Here is a 19106-nt window from a genome sequence, read left to right as displayed (position 1 = left end):
CTGATTTTAATAAAAAAGATCAACAATAGAGATTTGTATTTTATTTTATTTTTGTAGTTGGCATCCTTAACATAAATCCAAAGAATTTTATTCAGCATTCAAATAAACCAATTTTAATGTTACCGAATGAAAATCTTATACAATTATCTTAAACATGAGTTTTCAAAAATGATTAATAGAAAAACCTATGTTATATATATAGAAATTTAATAATATACGGTATTAGAACCACATTCTGTCTTAAATAAAAAAAAAAAGATAATTAAACATACGTAAATCATTTGAGTGAAGTTAGTACAACCGAATTTTTTTTTTTTTTTTTTTTTTTTAGTACAACCGAATTTTAAGTTAGTTTTATTACTTTAAGCCTGTCATTCGATCGACTATGATATTTTTAGAAATATATGTTTCACTTACTTTTTGTAGTTACTACAAAATTGTGAAAAGTATATTATCAACAAAGGATTATAAAATTGAAGAAATCATGACTTCAGTGATCGAATTCTTTTAGTGATTAAAAAAATCAAGAAATTATGAAAATAACACGAAATAATTAATTTGCAAGGATGATAAAAAAAATGGTAAATTTGGTAAACGTATTTAACATGTCAAAGTCAAACCCTTCAAATCTCAAATATTACAATCTCCATCCCTCTTTTAAACACCATAAAGCCTTAAACCTCAAAAGACATTTCAACAACATTCATTTTCATTCTCACTCCCCACCAAAAAAAAAAAAAACAGAAGCCATGAACTCCTCGTCTCTTCTAACTCCTTCATCATCTCCTTCTCCACATCTTCAATCTCCTGCAACATTCGACCACGATGATTTCCTCCACCACATCTTCTCCTCCACTCCTTGGCCCTCATCCGTTCTCGACGACACTCCTCCACCAACTTCCGATTGTGCCCCCGTCACTGGATTCCACCACCACGACGCCGATTCAAGAAACCAGATCACTATGATTCCTTTGTCACATAACCATCCTAATGACGCTCTCTTCAATGGCTTCTCCACCGGATCTCTCCCTTTCCACCTCCCTCAAGTATAACTGATAATCCACTTTTTCTCTCTCATTTTGCAAATTACTACAAAAGAGAAAACATTCATTACATGTTCTTTTGTTAAGTCTTAATTTAATGTTTTCTGATATATATTTTAGGGATCGGGAGGTCAAACGCAAACGCAGTCGCAGGCGACGGCGTCAGCCACCACCGGTGGTGCAACGGCGCAACCTCAGACAAAGCCTAAAGTCCGAGCTAGGAGAGGTCAAGCCACTGATCCTCACAGTATCGCCGAACGGGTTCGATTTTTTTATTTAACTTTTCCTCATTATTCGCTTTTCAGTTACCGAGAAAAACGTATAAAGTTATTTAGATGATTAAGGTGATTATTGAAATATTTTGAAATTATGGAACAGTTACGGAGAGAGAGGATAGCGGAAAGAATGAAATCTCTTCAAGAACTTGTCCCTAATGGTAACAAGGTAAATTTTAATTATCTTCATTAGTCTAAATTTCGATCATCAAAGTTGATATAATTAAAAGAGTAGATTCAAATAATCCAATTTGTATTTTACATTTCTTTAATAGTATATATCTCAAAATGAATAATGTGTTAAGTATATGAGTTACACTGATGTATTTTAGTCTTGGACCACAAATTGCTACTAGTTTAGTAGGTTATCTAGAGATTTGGACTTTTATGCAGTCAAATGATTAAACACTGATTAGCTAATTAATTCTAAAATTTAATTGATAATAATACTTAATAAACAGATGCAGAATTGCTAACAAGGTTTTTTTTATTGTTAAAAATAATAATTAACAGACAGACAAAGCATCAATGCTCGATGAGATTATCGATTATGTCAAGTTCTTACAGCTCCAAGTCAAGGTGAATCTCTCTCTCTCTCTCTCTCGAATTATTTTATAAGATATGAGAATTTTAAATTTGTTTTTGTTATAAGAGTGGAAGCTTCTTTACCTTTGAGTTGACATTAGAATAAGAAATCGAATATGGGCCTCTGCAACTAAAATTCCATATGCTCCCTTTCCCTTTTATCTTGTAAATTATTTATCTTTTGCGTTTGTTAAAACATAGTGTTAGTGTATATCTACCTCTTCTTTTGCTTAATTATAATATTTGGCAAATTTATGTATGCAGGTACTAAGCATGAGTAGACTGGGCGGTGCTGCTTCTGCTTCTTCTCAAATCTCTGAGGTAATAATTTCAATTCCTTCTCTCTTAAAAGGGATGATAGGATGACGTGATCACTATATAGAATGAGATTTTATTTTTTAAACTAATTAAAAAGAGATGTAAATTATTGAAAAGGTTTTAGTTAGGGAATAATACTAATTAAAAAGTAGTTTTGTTTTCGACTTTCTAAAAACAAATGAAAAAGTTTTCCAAAAAATAGTAAAAAAAACAAAACAAGGACAGGGCACGCGTGCCTACTTTCTCTCCAACAAATACCAAAACCTCCCATTTCAACATCATCATAGCTTTAGGGTTTTGCTTTTCTTGTTTTCTTTTTAATTTTATTGAACATTTTCAGGATGCCGGTGGATCCCACGAAAACACCTCCTCCTCCGGCGAGGCGAAGATGACGGAGCACCAAGTTGCAAAGCTAATGGAAGAGGACATGGGATCAGCCATGCAATATCTACAAGGCAAAGGTCTTTGCCTCATGCCCATCTCGTTAGCCACCACCATCTCCACCGCCACGTGTCCTTCTCGTAGCCCCTTCGTTAAAGATACCGGCGTTCCTTTGTCTCCTAACCTATCCACTACAATAGTTGCTAACGGTAATGGCTCATCGTTGGTCACCGTTAAAGACGCTCCCTCCGTTTCCAAGCCGTGATAACGGCCATTTGTCCATTTCATTTTCCCTTTTTTGGGTGGGAAAGAGAGAAAAAAGTTTAGAAGACAAAGACAAGTGGGATAGGTGGTTTTGGTCAAAGTTTAGAAAGAATAAGGTCGTGTTTTCGGATACGACACCGTATTTGCGTACACTTTGGTTTTCTGTCTTTACCTACTACAAACCACCCATAAGCACACTCATGTTATCATGTTTTTTTTTTTTTGGTTTATAAAGTTATATCCTTAAATTTTCTATCACAGAACCGGTCTGGTCTAACAAATGTCGTCAATGATGATCATTTAGGCCAAAGAGTTTGTTTAAAACTCGTTATGCTTAAGTTTCTAAATCTACACAACACAGGAATGTAACACTTAAGCAGGCTTAATTTCACCGTTTTATATACTCACATACTGAAGAAATTTATTGTCAATCGCCAATGTGGTCAGCGGTAAGATCTCATATAAATCTTCCTAGTAGTGTTCAAGAAAATCACTATATATGCAGCAGGGGCTTAGAGTAGCATCTAACGTTTAGAACACCTAGTCAGGATCATTTTAGGTGGTTAAGAGTTTTGTAGAGTGAATTTGTATGGTATACCTCTACTATGACCTACTACTATAAACGAAATAACATGATCTTAATTTATCTTATAAGCACAAAAATAAACAGCAAGGACCGAGAAAACATATAAGATATAAACCATTTCCATATATACCAACGACCTCAAACGTTTACATGTTCAAACCGTCAGAATGTTTTCTACCACGATCGAAAAAAAATAGTCTGAATTGAAACAGAGGAAAATATAATATATCATTTCGTTGTAGAGTCTCTTCTTTTTATTGCTTTGGCATGAGGTTTGAGTTTTGACTTCAAGTACAAAAAATGAATTTATTTTGGGCCAAAAGCATGTGGGAAATAAATTACGGCGAAGTTTGGAAGTATTAGGCTTACAAGTACAATAGTCTGGGACACAATTTGACTAAAGGAGTGGGTGGCTACTAACTCCGCACCACACCCATTCATTTTTCTCATTTTTTACAGTACGATTGTAACCAGATCCCAAAACCTAACCTCTCGGCTCCTAAATAAGGCTCCAATAGTTAGTTTCTCAGTGACTTTTTTTTAATAGTGTAGAAAGTATATAAGATACATCCAACACCCCCATTGTTTAAACGGGTCAACATCAAGTTTTCTTTTCAACCACATAAATTTTCTCAAATTTAAATTGGGATGATCACAAAAGGACACTAATTCGAACTACTAAACTACATATCCAGCTCAAATTACTAATTAGTTTGGTGATTATTTGTTCAATTCGACACATAATCTCTCAATTTAAAAATTTATTTGTAAGATCAATCAATAATTCTATTTAAAAAATTGGAAAAGAGCAAAACAAATTCTAGGTGAAACAAACGTAGTACATTAATTGGAGAAACCATACAATGTACTAACACAAACTATCAGAACCAACTAGATTTAAAGCATTGATTCAAAACAAATCTGTATCTACCGATCAACAGTAGATTCTCATTTCCTGACCCTTAAATTTAAGCTTAGGAAAAGATGCTACCAACATGATTGACATGCAAAAATTAGTTCATACAATAACATATGTAAAGATAACAATCTATTACCCCATTAAAATATGTTGTTTCAAAGGAATAGATTAGAGAAAACGCATGAACTGGTTTAGCTTAATAGACCTAGGGCAAAAATAGTAATATCGATGAACAATATATGGTAATGTTGGATATGGGCTGCGTTGTTACTTATTTTACCCCTTTTGATATCTCGATCTTACAGTCAGATGAATCAAGTTGAATCAAGTTCTTGACTAAACAATACATGAAACAAGTAGATGCTAGAACTGTAACTCACCATATAAGATGATTAAATTAAGTCCTGATCAATAAGCTTGGTTACAGGTTCTAGCATATAATGTGGATTAAAAACCCAAATGAAACAAAATGGGAGACACATCAATTGGAGAGCACAACACACACACACCTTTTGACTGACACCATGCATCAACATGAATCAAGTTCTTGCCTAAAAATGTAGAGACGAAATACCTGAGAAATGTTCTCGGTTTATATGATATGCAAAGAGACGAGAGGAAGTGCTGGTGCATCTGTGGATTCTGATCATAGTGATTTTGCCAATCTTTGGCTCCTTGTCTAGCCACTTAATCCACCATGCTTACAAATGTGTAAGTATCTATACATTATAAACCACCATAAACTCTTAAAATGTGAAATTTAATGAACAATGACAAACGTATAACGCAAATTATGTAAACAAACAGAGTACTAATTAAAATAGATGTTTCTCCACGATCAACAAGCTAGAAGGCTCATGTAAAGTGACTTAATTGGTTTACCTGTACACTTCCGATAAACCTTGAATTAGATATATCCTTGAAATGTCTTCCCACATGATATTTGATATCATCTTTCTGCAAAAGCAATAGAACACAAAATGAGGTTGTTATTATTGATTTTCAGACTGTTGTCGTAAAATCCACAATACAATATCATGTTCATGGTATAACTGTCTCTAGAGTTACCTAAACGCATACCAATGCACTTAATCATAATAATACGTCTTTCAGTTTATCTATCAAATAATCAGTATAGCTTAACATCCAAATAAAAGAAAACAACATAGTAGCCTAACACATCAGATGATGCAGATCACATGATATCAGAGTTATGATAAAATTTGCTTCTACATTCAGTCCCTAGTGATGACTACATGATACTCTAAATCAAACCAAAATATAATTTAGATTCTTTCAAACAGTTTATGAACAGAATCATCTCTATAGCTCTATCCCACTTCACCTGAAGTTTAATTGCTCACTCAAACTCACCAAAAGCCATGTGTCTCCCCATTTGTTATCTGTTTTATGACTTCAAAGAATGATTTCAGTGTGAAGCCCTTAGACACCAATTCTGGTACTTAAGCAAATTTACAATATGGTTTCAGCAGACACACACACACACGGACTTTGCAGACTTGAATGTTTTGACTCATAATCATTGCAAATTTAGATTACAAGCACTTGATAAACTTATTTGAAGACATTGTGCATGCACTTAGACATCAAAGCTAGAGATCAAACCAACAAAGAATAAAATCAGATGATATAACACCAATTAAGCAACTTAATTAAGATCAACCATTTCAGTAGAAAAAATAACATTTTAGCAATTATTCATCTCCGTTGTTATCTATATCACGACTTCATTTGTGGACTTCAGGGTGAAGCACATTAGATACTAGTACCAAGAAACCTATTCACAATTTGATTTCTTCAAACTCAAACGCAAAGACTTTTCTCATTTATGCATTGACACTACACAGTACACAATATAAGCAAACTCTCATTACTCATTTATGGAACAGGAACAACATAAAGCCAACATTCTGAAAGAAAAACAAAACACCAACTCATGCATTTGCTTGAACAGATTATATAATGCAATTAGTAATCAAAGCAGACTTAGAAAAATCACTATTCATCAATTTCAAAAGCGACAATGAAGAAACTTGCAAGAAAAAAACGGATAATAGAGAGCATTAGGTATAGGGTTCAATTTTTCTTTTGGATCTCAACTTGCAAAGAAACCAAGTTAGTGAATGTCTACCTACTACCAAATAACATTAATTCCAAGGTAGACTTCAATGCCAACTAGCATTAATCCGTACAAACCTAACACAAAAAAGGAAATTATAGATCAAAGACCTTTTAAGACCAAACAGCTGGATTCAGTGTTTCATTACCAACTTGCTCAGAGAAAAAAACTCATGTTTCCATTGAAACAGTACTCAACTAGGGTATACATGAAATAGAACCGAACAACAATCATCATACACCAATTCCATCATAATGGCTTCTGGTGAAACCTGAAAGCCACTTCTAGTTTCTGATAGAAGACGAAAACATAATTTATGGTTCACTCGCATGTAGCAGTTAAGATCATCAGAGAATTTCAACATGAAAAAACTTTATAAGGAAAAAAAAATGAGACAAAGAGACAATCAATTAGATAGAAAATTAAATCTTGAGAAGAATGTGTACCGGTTGGGGTTCATGATCATCAAAACTCGCGCTTTCCCTAGATCGCACTAGAAGAATTCAACATTACAGCACACTTAACCAAATTACATTTATTAGTATTATAAACCCAACTATAGAAATCTGAGCTTATCTCCACCAAACTTCTAAAAAAAAAGCCTTAAAACAAACATTCTTATGCGTAAGCAAGCACCCACTTCCACATAACATAGAAAAACACACAACTAATTATTATCAAAACGCATTTGTCATATACACATCACTAGCAAAAGTGCACAACAGACGAGATGATAAGAAGCGATCAAAGAAAGAAATGTCTAAGCCAAATTTGAGAGAGAGAGAGAGAGAGAGAGGTCAAGCAGGCAGAGATAGGCAACTGACAGAAAGAGAGGTGAGCACGCACACGCAAAGTTATAGACACATAACAGTGCCTGCATGTGCTCACTCTCTTCTGTCAGTTTTCTCTGTTGCATTCCTCAATCACCATCTCTCCCTCTTCTAGCAACTAATTCAAAAAAACCTAGATGGATTAAGAACTCAACTTTCTTCTCACAGATCTCTCCAAAACCCTAATAAAAAAAAGTTAAGAAATTCACTGATCTTTCAAATTCCAATTCTCGGAGATTTGGTTGTTAGATAAGGCCATAAGGGTGTGTGTTTTCGACTTCTTTGAATAGACTCTAATGGCGAAACAGTCGATATATAAAGAGAGAGGATGGTAGATAGGAGCGAGAAAAGGGTTCAAAGATTGACGGAGATTGTGGTTTTTTTCCTTCTTTTAATTTCTTTAATCTTTCGTTTTTCCTTTCCAAAATGGAGAGACATGATGTTTTGTCAAAAAAGGGTTTAGAAGATTTCTACACGTGTCTTACAGTGAGTGGGTGTTTAATTAACTTCATTAAAGTCGGGTTTCAGAGGGTGGCGCGTGTGTAACACAGCCGACGAAAAAATACTTAATACTGTATGTCCAATAAAATTCAGACCTACTTTTATTTCCTATTAATTTGATTTAACATTGATTCTGTAAGCAAAAGGTTTGACGGAGGAGGATATAGGTTTTAATGTTTTTGTTTTTGCGGTTACAGTGAAAGAGGTAAGAAATGATTGGGAAGTAGGCATGAGCGTATAAATCAAAGTTTAGTTTGATTCGATTTTATAGAGTGAACCAACAATAACGTTTTGTATTACTTATCGAATGAATCAAAGTTTACTTCTGGTGGCTACTTGGCTGCAAAATGAAAATGAGGTTGATGATTTACCAAGAAAGGATAACAGATCATGGAGCGAAAAAAGAATCAAGGATCAAAAGATGAAGTAAGAAAGAACAATCACGTGTTAGCTAGATACTAGATACTAGATAGCATTAAAACTGAAATTATTTAGAACTTGTAAAATGGTTTGAGTGAAGGAAATATATGTATTATGTAATATTCGCTCGAATCGGTTTACCATTTTACTCTTAGAAGAAAAAGAGGCCTGATAGAATTTCTACCAAGGCCATCTTAGAGTAGGTATTTTAAAGGGTTGTTCTTTCTTGATTGGGTCAGGTTTCGAATTTCCTTTTTGGACACTAATCATGATGAGTCTTTTTTTTATTGTCTGTTAGTACATACATCATACATGTCTTTTCTTAATTAACTAATTACGTCAGGTAAATTGATGCTAGTGAAAAACAATTCCACTAACTCAGAAAGATATTTTATACTGAAATCATTAATGGCATTGGTACATTGTACATTGTACAGTTTCACTAATTACTATGGGTTAGTACTTAGTATTACTTTATTAGTATTATCTGATCCTTATTTTTCAGGTTTTAGATTCCCATTTAGACATCTTCCGTATACTTTTACAACTATAGTACTGTAAAACAAAACGAAAAGAATTTTAGTTTTGAAATCGTAGAATCCTGGACTAGTGACATGATTCTGCCATTCAATATTTTAAATAAAAAAAATCACGTAAATGACTTTAGTGATTTGTCACCAACATTATCTAAATGTAGAGGAGTAAAAAGTACTAGTAAACTTTCAAATGTTGGAAATCTAAAACTACCATCAAATCAAGTGACAAAATTCTTGTACTAACCTCTGCTTAAAATATAGATAAACGAAGCTCTATTAATCATTTTGTCGACTTGAACAATAATAGCTATAATGAGAGCACATATACAGTGCACAACTTGTGGTTAGCTAAGCAAAGTTAGCAATTGACTAATTTGATTGATCGACTCATAAATCATATAAAATCAGTAAATTTATATATTTTCATTTAAACTATAAACAGAAAAATCATTAGGTCACTACATATCATATTATTAATAAAAAAAATGTGAGTTATCATTTATGAAAGCATTATGCTTATTATGAGTATCAGTAAATTTATATTTTCCTTAGTATCATGATAAACACTGGATTAGGGATCCGTCATGCTTCTATAAACATTATGCAGTGAGTCCAATAGCACAAGTAAGTACTCCTTGGATTCTTTCGCACGTGAATTTTTTTTTGTCTTCACTAAGGAAAATAATTATGGCGTTGTACACAGAAAAAAAAAAAAAAAAAAAAACAACTAGAAAAAAAAATGTAGGATGATGATGGGAAATAAGAAAAACCATAGGGACATCTCGAATTTTAAAACCTATGAAAACTCAAAAGCTATTTCACTTTTTTTTTTTAGAAGTCTTAGACTCTGCACTTATCTACATCTCATTTGTCCACGTTTTATTTCCCTTTTGTGTTCTTTCACAAACATTTATCACTTGTACCTTGGTATGTCTCACTCTCTATATATAATTTCGAAATGTATTGAGTAGTAATATTTTAGTGGACTAATCAAACTGTATCACATGATCACATGTGTCTCACAAACATACTTGTTTGTACAGTGTTCAACAGACCCAAAATCAAACGTATGTATCAACAGACCCAAAATCAAAGTTAGTCGGTCGATTAACTCGGATTTACGTTGTGGCCTTATTGCTTATTGGTTTATCCTTCCAACTATATATCCACACCCATGAACGATCCAGTTACAAATCTGAAGGTTGCTCAATTTACTCAATTAGATTATAGCCCAATATTCGGGCCCAAATATGGATATTAGTCTCTGAAGTCCCAACGTTTAGGTTGGTAATTTTGTATTTGACCTTTTCTTTTGAGTTATTTTTAATTTTGCATTTGACCTTTTCTTTTGAGTTATTTTTGTAAAAAGATATATTTTATTTCTGTTAGTTTACCCTTAAAATAATTAACGATCACATTGCACATAATTATGATATCATTTAAGAAAAAAAATCGGCTTATTAAAAAAAAATAATACATCAGTTGAGATACAGGCTAACTAACGCTTTGAAAAGCCAGCCTAAGTGCCTAACATAAGTTAATTTTAGACAGATATTTTTTCACTTGAGATTTTCAAGTTTTATTAGATTAGTTTAGTAATTTTCTTTTATAAATTAATAGAACATTTGCCTTTATTTCTGTTAAAACTCTAAATGAAAAAGTATGTATTGGAAGTTGACCTGACCCTAAGGTCCCCAACTCTCACCGAACTAGTACTCGAATATTCGAATTTAGTACTGATTATAAAACTTGACACCAAAACATGTTTGTATAGTCATAAAAATCTATCACCTAACAAATTAATTGAAGTTTTCGTAAATACCACACAGTTAAAAAGTTGTTTCATAAAGAAAAGTATTTCGTATTTTTACAATAGGTGTTGCAAAAAAAAACGTTGTGTGAAAAGATTAAGATATTTAATTTCATGAGACGGAGAAAGTAACAACCAATTTGTCAACCTTCTAATAACGATAGAATATAACATAATTGATACTGGAGAAAGTAAGATATGAACAAATCGTGTATTTATATATCTATATAAAAAAGAGAATCGATAAGCTTTGTGGTTATGTTTGATAACCCGTCATATAAGAAATAAAGTATCATACTTTTTGGATCTAATCTATCATATATGGACATTGATTATTCTTGTTTTTAGCGAATTGCTATCACTAAACTAAATCATATCTGTTAGTCCCACAGATTCCACATGCATATGTTTAACAGTAGCCCAACCAATATGTAACAATGAGAATAAACTTAAAGAGATTCAACCACTAAGAAACTAAATAAATTATCCTCTCGATTATTTCCTTATAATTGTTCCCAAAGATATTTGTTGGAACTTGGAACTTTAATAAATTAACAATTTGAGAATGTGTTACACCGAAGCTCAATGACAGAAGACAAAACTCCACTTGTTTTTTTAATCTGTATTATAAGATCTGATCTAACTCTTTTAGTCTTTCTTTTCCACCATTTTGGCCTTAGCAACATGCAACTTCAATTGTGTCAAACTGTCAATCCGCCAGTAACCAACAATATATTGACACTCACATGTGACATATCAGAGCTCATTAATCTACACGACGAAGGCTTTAATGGTTTTGATCCAAGCATGAGACCAAAACATATGGTATTAGTGCAAGCAAACTGAAAATGTTAAGAGTTGTAAATGGACGATTAGAAGTTTGGAACGTTACATTACTATTCTCTCACGTAACTCACGCAAGTGTTATAAAAAACAAAATTAGTTAAAGTTTGATAAATCCCACTTTCTCTTGATCGTAATCACTATTCAACTTTTGTTAATTTCATTTGTTTTGGCATTGCTTGTTTCTTCTAATTTACTTATTCTACATTTGTTCCGCACCAAATTCATCTAGTATAATCTCACTATTCAACAGTAACTATATTTCTTCTGTTTGTTTCATATTATCTGTTTGTTATGCATCGAATTCATTTGTTCAACAGCCACTATTTGAATTCTATGGATCCTTCGGATTCCAAGAATAACGGATAAGAACCCACATGGAGAACGCTTCAACGGTCTTCACATGTCATAGCTCTTCTAGTTCTGTGGACAGAAGCAAAGCCAATATATCTTTGGGTAATCAATATTCATCATGTCTATTGTCTCGTCTTATTAAAGAAAACTAAAAAGTATGAAACATATATAATTAAAACGCATGTGGATCAATCTCACCATATTCGACTTTATAATAATACTGTATGATTTGATTTATCCCTTAAAGATCAGAAAGCAAACCTTAACTTTCGTCCTGAGTAATTCTGAAAGAGAATTCCGACTTGCGATCGATGAACATATGATAAGTGCAATGATTTTTAATGGGATAGATCAATACATTAATGCGTTTCAGTTATAAGTTCTTTGATTTTCCTATTTCTTCAGTATGCCATAATTAAATACCAAAAATAGTTAAAGATTTGTGTAATAAAGCTTTAGAAAGAAACAAATATACACCACATTTTCTATAATTTAGATAAACCACAATCCTTTTTTTAATGAGAGATAAACTACAACTTTTAATCTGTAAAGTTCTATATATATAATCTGGGTGGCCGACAGTTTCATATTTTTGGATGAAGAAAGCAAATTTTGATATTATCTGAAGGGTTTAGCAGAATTCTACACTCGTACAAGATGACTGAAGAAAATTGCAACGAGGAGAGCTATACAAACGGTTGACACACTCTAATTTTGTTCTACATAAATGATAGATCGGCGAAACTCGTACTGATACGTTTTCTTAAAACTGGGGTAGACCTTTGATCGAAACTCACGTTATTTTTCGATGGAAACAAAAGAACCCTTCACAGTTTCAACGTTGTGGCAGTAAAAGATGGTTATTCATTTTTCGTTTTTTATGTTACAGATCATGGGTTGGTGTTTGCATCTCCGTTAATGAATCACATGTTTGATATGATTATACTAAGAATTCTATTAAAAAGAGAGATATATACTAATATAATATTAATCGGGTTCATGAAACATCCATCCCAATCACGTAACTTCTACTTTTGTTTTGCTGCCCACCTCATCTTCCTTTTACTTTTCATATTCTATTCACTCATCTGAATCCATCTACTCCACTATTATTTATAATCAACAAATCAATGAATACTTGTCACGATCATTTTATTCAAAAAAAAAAAAAAACTCTGATCACTAATCATACAATCGTCGTCACATTTGTGCTAATCATATCCCTATTGTTATATGACAGATTTTACTAACTCGACTTACTCCACAAGCCCTCTATCATCGCTAGCGACTGAATTAACTTGATGATTCTACTACTCATCTTACCAATTTAAAACGCATAAGCTAAACGACTCAATAAAGTAAAAACGCAGAATTTTTTTAAGTACTTGTGTTAATACAATAGTCACATGAATCTTGAAGAGTATATACATGATTCAACACGACACTACAAATTGGACCAGCATAAACAAAGATGATGTCCTAATCAATCCAAGGTAAGAAGAGACGTGCAAAAAAAAAAAAAAAGACATTTGATGAGAATGAATGCATAAAAATTGACTCTTTAACATTCTTAAAAGAGTCATGATTATTATTTGTTGATGATGGAATCTTTAACACACCATTCTACACCACACACAACATTCTCTGCTTCGTGACGCAACATATCGGCCACGACTCAAACACACACAAAAGACTTACAACTTTTTGAACGATCCAAACTATGATACCACATTAAGAATCAAAAACAAGAATCACGAATCGAATCTAGAATCCAACAATATATATTACAACATAAAAATTTGAAACACGCAAGAATTCATCAAATTCAAGCAGGTGTAGAGGTCCAGAAAATGTCCTTGAGAGCTGGTCTAAGAGCAGTACTGCAGAAGTTGTTGTACTCAAGCGTATCTCCATGATCTTTCTTCACTTCCACGACAACAAACGACGGAGCCACCGCGAATATCTCCGCTTCCACCGCCAATTTCCCTTTCCGACCATTCTGTTTACCTTCAATCCTTACTCTACTCTCACTCTTCCTCACATCAAACTTATTCCCAACTCTCGCCGCTTCTTCCAAACTCGAAATCACGCTACTCGCTGGCCGAGACGTCGCGAATCTCATCTCTCTTTTCTCCTCTTTCTTCTTCTCCTCAAACAACGGCGACAAATCAAACCCTTCCGATAACGCGATTATATGAAACGCGTTTAACGTCTCCGTCTCTTCCTTCGACTTGTGCACCAAGAAATCAACATCCTCTTCCGTGGTTGTGATTGTGGCAGCCACTGGTTCGTTTCTTGATCTCGTTGCTTGTTTCTTGAACCAAGGCGAATCCATAACCTTCTCAATAGTAATCCTCGTATTCGGATTCGGATCAAGAAGCTTAGTCACAAGCCGTCTAGCATCAGAAGAAAGCCAACCAGGACATTTGAAATCTCCTCTGTAAATCTTCCTATACATATTCACAAGATTATCATCTTGAAACGGCAAATAACCAGCAAGAAGCACAAAAAGTATAACACCACAAGACCACAGATCCGCCTTAGCTCCGTCGTATCCTTTCTTCAATATAACCTCCGGCGCAACATAAGCCGGAGTTCCACAAGTTGTATGAAGAAGTCCGTCTTGTTTCAAATGCTCAGTGAAAGCAGAGAGACCAAAATCAGTCACCTTGAGATTACCTTCTTCATCTAACAAGAGATTCTCCGGTTTCAGATCTCGGTGATAAACACCACGGCTATGACAGAAATCAACGGCTGAGATCAATTGCTGGAAATAAACACGAGCTACGTCTTCACGTAGTCTTCCTTTAGCCACCTTAGCGAATAACTCACCGCCTCGTACAAGCTCCATGGCGAAATAGATCTTGGATTTACTCGCCATGACTTCGTGAAGCTCGACGATGTTTGGATGTTTCACCATCCTCATCACAGAGATCTCTCGTTTGATCTGATCAACCATACCAACTTTCACCACTTTCTCTTTTCCGACGACTTTCATCGCCACGCTTTTTCCGGTTTGTATGTTACGAGCGTGGTACACCTTCGCGAATGTTCCGTGACCTAGAAGACGCCCTAGCTCGTAACGGCCGTGAAGCAGCCCCGTACTACTACCACCGTCAGATCCATTCTCCACCGGTTTTGCTCCGACCATGGTTTTTTACTTTACAACGATGATTAGAGAATTTTGTAAAAAAGTAGAAGAAAAAAAAGATTTACAGTTTTTCGATATCTTCGAAGAATTCGAGAGACGAGAGTTTAGAAAACTGGATCACCCGTCCTCGACGTGTTTCCGGTGGCAATTCCTGCCGCCGACGGATCGGTTAAACCGATCACACAGCTTAGTCTTCACCGGCGATACTCCGACCATCTCTCTGCATTCCCTTACTTAGGATTTTTTTCCCCGAAATTCAAATAGAGATTTCAGAAGTAAATTTTTGAGTAAATAAACGAAACTCTCGTTTAAAGTTAAAAATCTTAATTCTCCTTTTGCCGTCGGATAAGAGCTAGCAAAAGAGTAGTGTTTATATAGATCTTAACGACATTGCAATTACGTAGATACCCTTATTAGGGAGTGATAACTACACCGTTTAACCTCCTTTCGCTGACTGACATGTGTCTTCGGCAATCCCTTGGCGGCTTCGAGTTTGTCAATTATTTGGATAGCGATGACGACACGTGTCTTTTTATGACCGGTCACGATGCGATTTACTATTCTATCCCTCTAGTGTTTCGTATTACGGATAGGGATTAACGGCCTAGTGATTAATTTTTTTAGGGCCTGACGGATTAAAATGCAGCGGGTGCGGTTATGGTTGCGGAAGTTTGCGGAAACTGGCGGTTGCAGTTTCAAGCGTTATCAAACGTTTTGAACGACTGGTTGAACGTTTGATAATGGGTGCGTTTGCGGGAGTTTTATGACTGGTAAACCAGCGGGTGTGATAGTAATTAAACAAAAATAAACCAAAATAAATATAATATATTACTATTAAAAGAAAGAAAAATATAATATATTATTATGATAAATTCATAATATTAGAAAAATTAAATATAATTAAAAATTAAAACCGTAAATAAAACATTAAATTCAAAAATAAATAAATTTTGCAAGAAAAAGCTTAATACTTTATGCATTTGGTACATCACCAAAAATTACATCAAATAGTGTGATAAACTGTAAATAACGTTGAACTCGCGGATTTTCCAGATTGCCTCTATACATATAATAAAGTTTCTTCAAGATATCCAAACGATTTATAACACATCTCCAACTCAAAAAAAAATCAAACTGGTCGTGAATGGATGAACGAATATATGATACTTACTTTTGATTATTGATTTTGATTTTAATTTTTATCCGTTTGGGTGGATGCCATAATTGAGAGAATAGAGTTACAATATATTAATTATTAGAGTTTTCTAATAAGAATAAGATATATAGGGTTTGGGTGGAAAATATAATTATTTTAATTAATTATAAAAATAATTTTTTTTTTAACCTAACCGCTACCGCCCGCAACCGCAAACGCTTGCGGGAAGGAGCTTTTGAAATCTGGCGATTTCGAGCGGTCCAAAGCGATATCTAGCGGTTTATATGATTGGTGCCAATCGCTAACAACCGCTACCACCCGCAAACGCTGCGTTTGCGGGTGGCAGAGGGAGAACCAATCAAGCCCTTAGTTTAACTGACTACTTACCCATTTGCATTGCATTATGCATATGGATAATTGAGGGAAATAGCATAATTATATACAATGAATCAAGTTCTGTATCTACAAAAATTCATAAGGTTTATAAAGAAAATAGTTGTGTCTTAATGTAGGGTCTGATAATTTTCCATAGATTCCATGATTCTTTACTATAATTTGTGTTCAATTGTTTTCATTCGTTGTGGTCCTTGTGGACCATTATGTGAGTGTAGATTCTAGGGTTTTCTACTTCATTTCTTTGTTTTTATACACGAAGATGGTAGATAAACTGTGAAGTTTTTCTTGTTTATTTTGAGGCTATAATTTTTGAAACGGATGTTGTAGCAAGAATATATAAATTAAAAACATTCATAGATATGATAATTATCATGTGGTCCGTAAATAACTAAAGTTTGGTTTGCTGAAGATTCTCTATATTACTACAATCAATCAATTAGCTAATGAGTTTTGAGAAGATTTTTTTTGTTTTTGTTTTAAATCGTTCCATTTTAAGAGGAAATATTAGATATGCTATTTTATTAAGTTGTTATGCCCAACAAATAAGTCGTTCCATATACTTTTCAAAATGTTAATAACATATTACATAAAAAAAAAAAAAAAAAACTGGATTAATCACAAAACTGAAAAAAGTTTTGAATCACAGTTCAACCATTAATTTCAACTATTCAAACCAGGTTAAGATAAAAATTAGTGATATACATTTGAAAATGTCAATTACAAAAAAAAAAGATGAAAAATTGAATTAAATACTTTTGACTTTTGATAGTTGTAGATGTTGATATGAAAATTCAGCTATAAAAACAATTTACACGGTAATTTTGTATATGTGGCATTTATTATTCATTTCTATAGCTATATTTGTTTGATAAAGGTATCTATAAACACTTGTAAATGTTTTTTAACTTAACTTTAGCATTGAAAAGTTAACAAGGAATCATTTTTTCATGATCTCATACTTAAACAGACGAGTGGCGAGAGCATAATACACGTGAAAATGATAATAAAACATAAGTATGATAAAGTGATAAGTAACGGAAATGAAAATCTAGTATAAGTTAACTAGACTACTAGATGACGGTTTATGTACGTTTACCGATATACGTATGTGTTTTGTCTACACTTTCGTATGTTTTGTGTAACTTGTACAAGTCATACGCACACGTGTCTTCCTTCCACTTGATAGTCTCTCTGTTGATAATTAGTTGTTTTATGCGTATGTTTAAATTTAAAAATGGTATTATATTATTTTTTATTTTGTTTACTACTATATATTGATTTCAAATGCAACGCCGTAGATAGTATTAGTCAAACAAACAATTAAATTAAAGTAAACGTTTTGATGTAGTCATACGAAATTGCCAAAAACATTAAAAAAATTTTGGTTTTTGCCTTGAATGACCCAACAGACCAACATGATGCTCTTTCCTCCTCGGCCACCAGAAACGTTTGGGCGGCTCTCAACGTCAGCGATCCCTACCTTTCTTCATGTGTGGACCTTCTCCGATCCTTCTTATATTGTTATACATAAATTTAAATATTATAAACGATATGCCTATGTGATTTAGTGTGATTAGATTTAGGGTTTATAATATAAGTTCTTATAAATATTGAGAAGAGTACTGCATTTCTGTTTTCACCACAAAACTATGTGCGATTAAAACGATGTGCTAGCTGGAGTTCAATGTTTTAATTCACAATTTACGAGACTCCTTTACTGCTTTCTGTTCTGCATTCTCTGTTGCTTCTCGTTAATAATTCTTCTGAGATCATGCCTACACTTGCACAACCACACCAAAAGAGGAGTACTATATGAAAAAACCTGTGCTATTATTGCCTACATGCATGGGACAAAACTATATTTAATGTAATTTGATATTCTTGGAATAAGTTGATGTTGTTGTATGGGCAATAGCGATTTCAATGATGTCAATATGGTTTGTTTAATAATTCCTATATTATATGCCATTATATATTAATTCATAGTCAACTGAAAAGAAATGTGCATTGTCAATAATACTCGAGGAATATTACTGCTTGCATAAAATAACATTAATAGTCTAAATGATGAGCCCAGTCTCATCAATTGCCTTTAGCACCATTACTTCTTGCAAGTTGCAATGCATGCACTTGATTAGATTCTCTATAAACTATTATTTTGTTTGTTGATATATATACCAAATATCTCATAATACAAATCACAGAACGAAATGAAACGATATATATGAGTTTCTAATTACTATCTTGCTTGTGCAACTATGTCTAGTTGTTATATATTGTATTGATGTGAACGGATCTATCAATATTAAAGCAATTATAGCAAACCTAAAAATAATCCTGATATTTATTGAAACAATTAATTGCATGTTCTCTTGGTAGCAGTTTAACGGGGGGAAACGAAGAGAAGAAGCAAAAACAAAAGCAATCACAAAGAAACAAAGAAGGGCAGGGATTTTCTGGTTCAGGTTCTATTACATGATAACGTAAGCAAGGGACCCAAAAGTATATTCTCACACTTTGGTAGGCGGTGTCTTGTCTTTTGGTCTCCCCCGTCGCGAGTAAGTACTACACTTAATATTGGAGTATAAAAATTAATGT

The 19106-nt window shown here is 33.5% G+C and overlaps 3 protein-coding genes, 2 long non-coding RNA genes and 2 other non-coding genes across 10 annotated transcripts, besides 1 other annotated feature; 4 read left to right on the top strand and 3 right to left on the bottom strand.

Moving 5' to 3' along the window:
- Nucleotides 1–580: 580 nt before the first annotated feature.
- Nucleotides 581–3625, top strand: LRL2 (LJRHL1-like 2). Of its 2 annotated transcripts, none has more exons than NM_119246.4 (6): nucleotides 581–1046; nucleotides 1164–1304; nucleotides 1422–1487; nucleotides 1832–1897; nucleotides 2168–2224; nucleotides 2562–3238. In NM_119246.4, exons 1-6 carry the CDS (start codon nucleotides 606–608, stop codon nucleotides 2865–2867), a joined length of 1077 nt encoding a protein of 358 aa, NP_194827.3. In that variant the 5' UTR covers nucleotides 581–605; the 3' UTR covers nucleotides 2868–3238. The 2 variants fall into 2 exon arrangements, with proteins under 2 accessions (NP_194827.3, NP_001320095.1); NM_001342047.1 differs by having other exon boundaries at nucleotides 644–1046; nucleotides 2562–3625.
- A 67-nt stretch (nucleotides 3626–3692) lies between these two features.
- Nucleotides 3693–4068, top strand: AT4G08415. Its single transcript, NR_142204.1, has one exon. It is a non-coding gene; the product is annotated as an other RNA (long non-coding RNA).
- Nucleotides 4069–4279: 211 nt separating this feature from the next.
- On the bottom strand, nucleotides 4280–7931 carry AT4G30975. Of its 3 annotated transcripts, NR_142380.1 has the most exons (4): nucleotides 6958–7931; nucleotides 5746–5774; nucleotides 5254–5328; nucleotides 4414–5090 (listed from the first exon to the last, which is right to left on the bottom strand). It is a non-coding gene; the product is annotated as an other RNA (non-coding RNA). The 3 variants fall into 3 exon arrangements; NR_142379.1 differs by having other exon boundaries at nucleotides 4280–5090; nucleotides 5746–6981; NR_142378.1 differs by lacking the exon at nucleotides 5746–5774 and having other exon boundaries at nucleotides 4784–5090; nucleotides 6958–7314.
- MIR156b lies at nucleotides 7275–7457 on the bottom strand. The gene has a single exon (NR_142377.1). It is a non-coding gene; the product is annotated as a microRNA ath-MIR156b precursor (primary transcript).
- AT4G30970 (uncharacterized protein) lies at nucleotides 7768–13090 on the top strand (the record flags this gene model as incomplete). Its single annotated transcript, NM_119245.1, has 4 exons — nucleotides 7768–7827; nucleotides 8114–8268; nucleotides 11289–11433; nucleotides 13046–13090. 4 exons carry the CDS (start codon nucleotides 7768–7770, stop codon nucleotides 13088–13090), a joined length of 405 nt encoding a protein of 134 aa, NP_194826.1.
- An 82-nt stretch (nucleotides 13091–13172) lies between these two features.
- On the bottom strand, nucleotides 13173–15328 carry SIP3 (SOS3-interacting protein 3). The gene has a single exon (NM_119244.3). The coding sequence runs from the start codon at nucleotides 14954–14956 to the stop codon at nucleotides 13631–13633; it is 1326 nt and encodes a 441-aa protein (NP_194825.1). The 5' UTR covers nucleotides 14957–15328; the 3' UTR covers nucleotides 13173–13630.
- Nucleotides 15074–15172: a sequence feature (AT4G30960.uORF1).
- Nucleotides 15329–17771: 2443 nt separating the features above from the next.
- On the top strand, nucleotides 17772–18295 carry AT4G08385. The gene has a single exon (NR_142203.1). It is a non-coding gene; the product is annotated as an other RNA (long non-coding RNA).
- Nucleotides 18296–19106: the final 811 nt, after the last annotated feature.

The sequence above is a fragment of the Arabidopsis thaliana genome, chromosome 4, assembly GCF_000001735.4.
Source record: "Arabidopsis thaliana chromosome 4, partial sequence".
Taxonomy (NCBI): Eukaryota; Viridiplantae; Streptophyta; class Magnoliopsida; order Brassicales; family Brassicaceae; genus Arabidopsis; species Arabidopsis thaliana.
The sequence above is the reverse complement of the archived record's forward strand: the minus strand, read 5'-3'. Positions and strand labels throughout refer to the sequence as shown.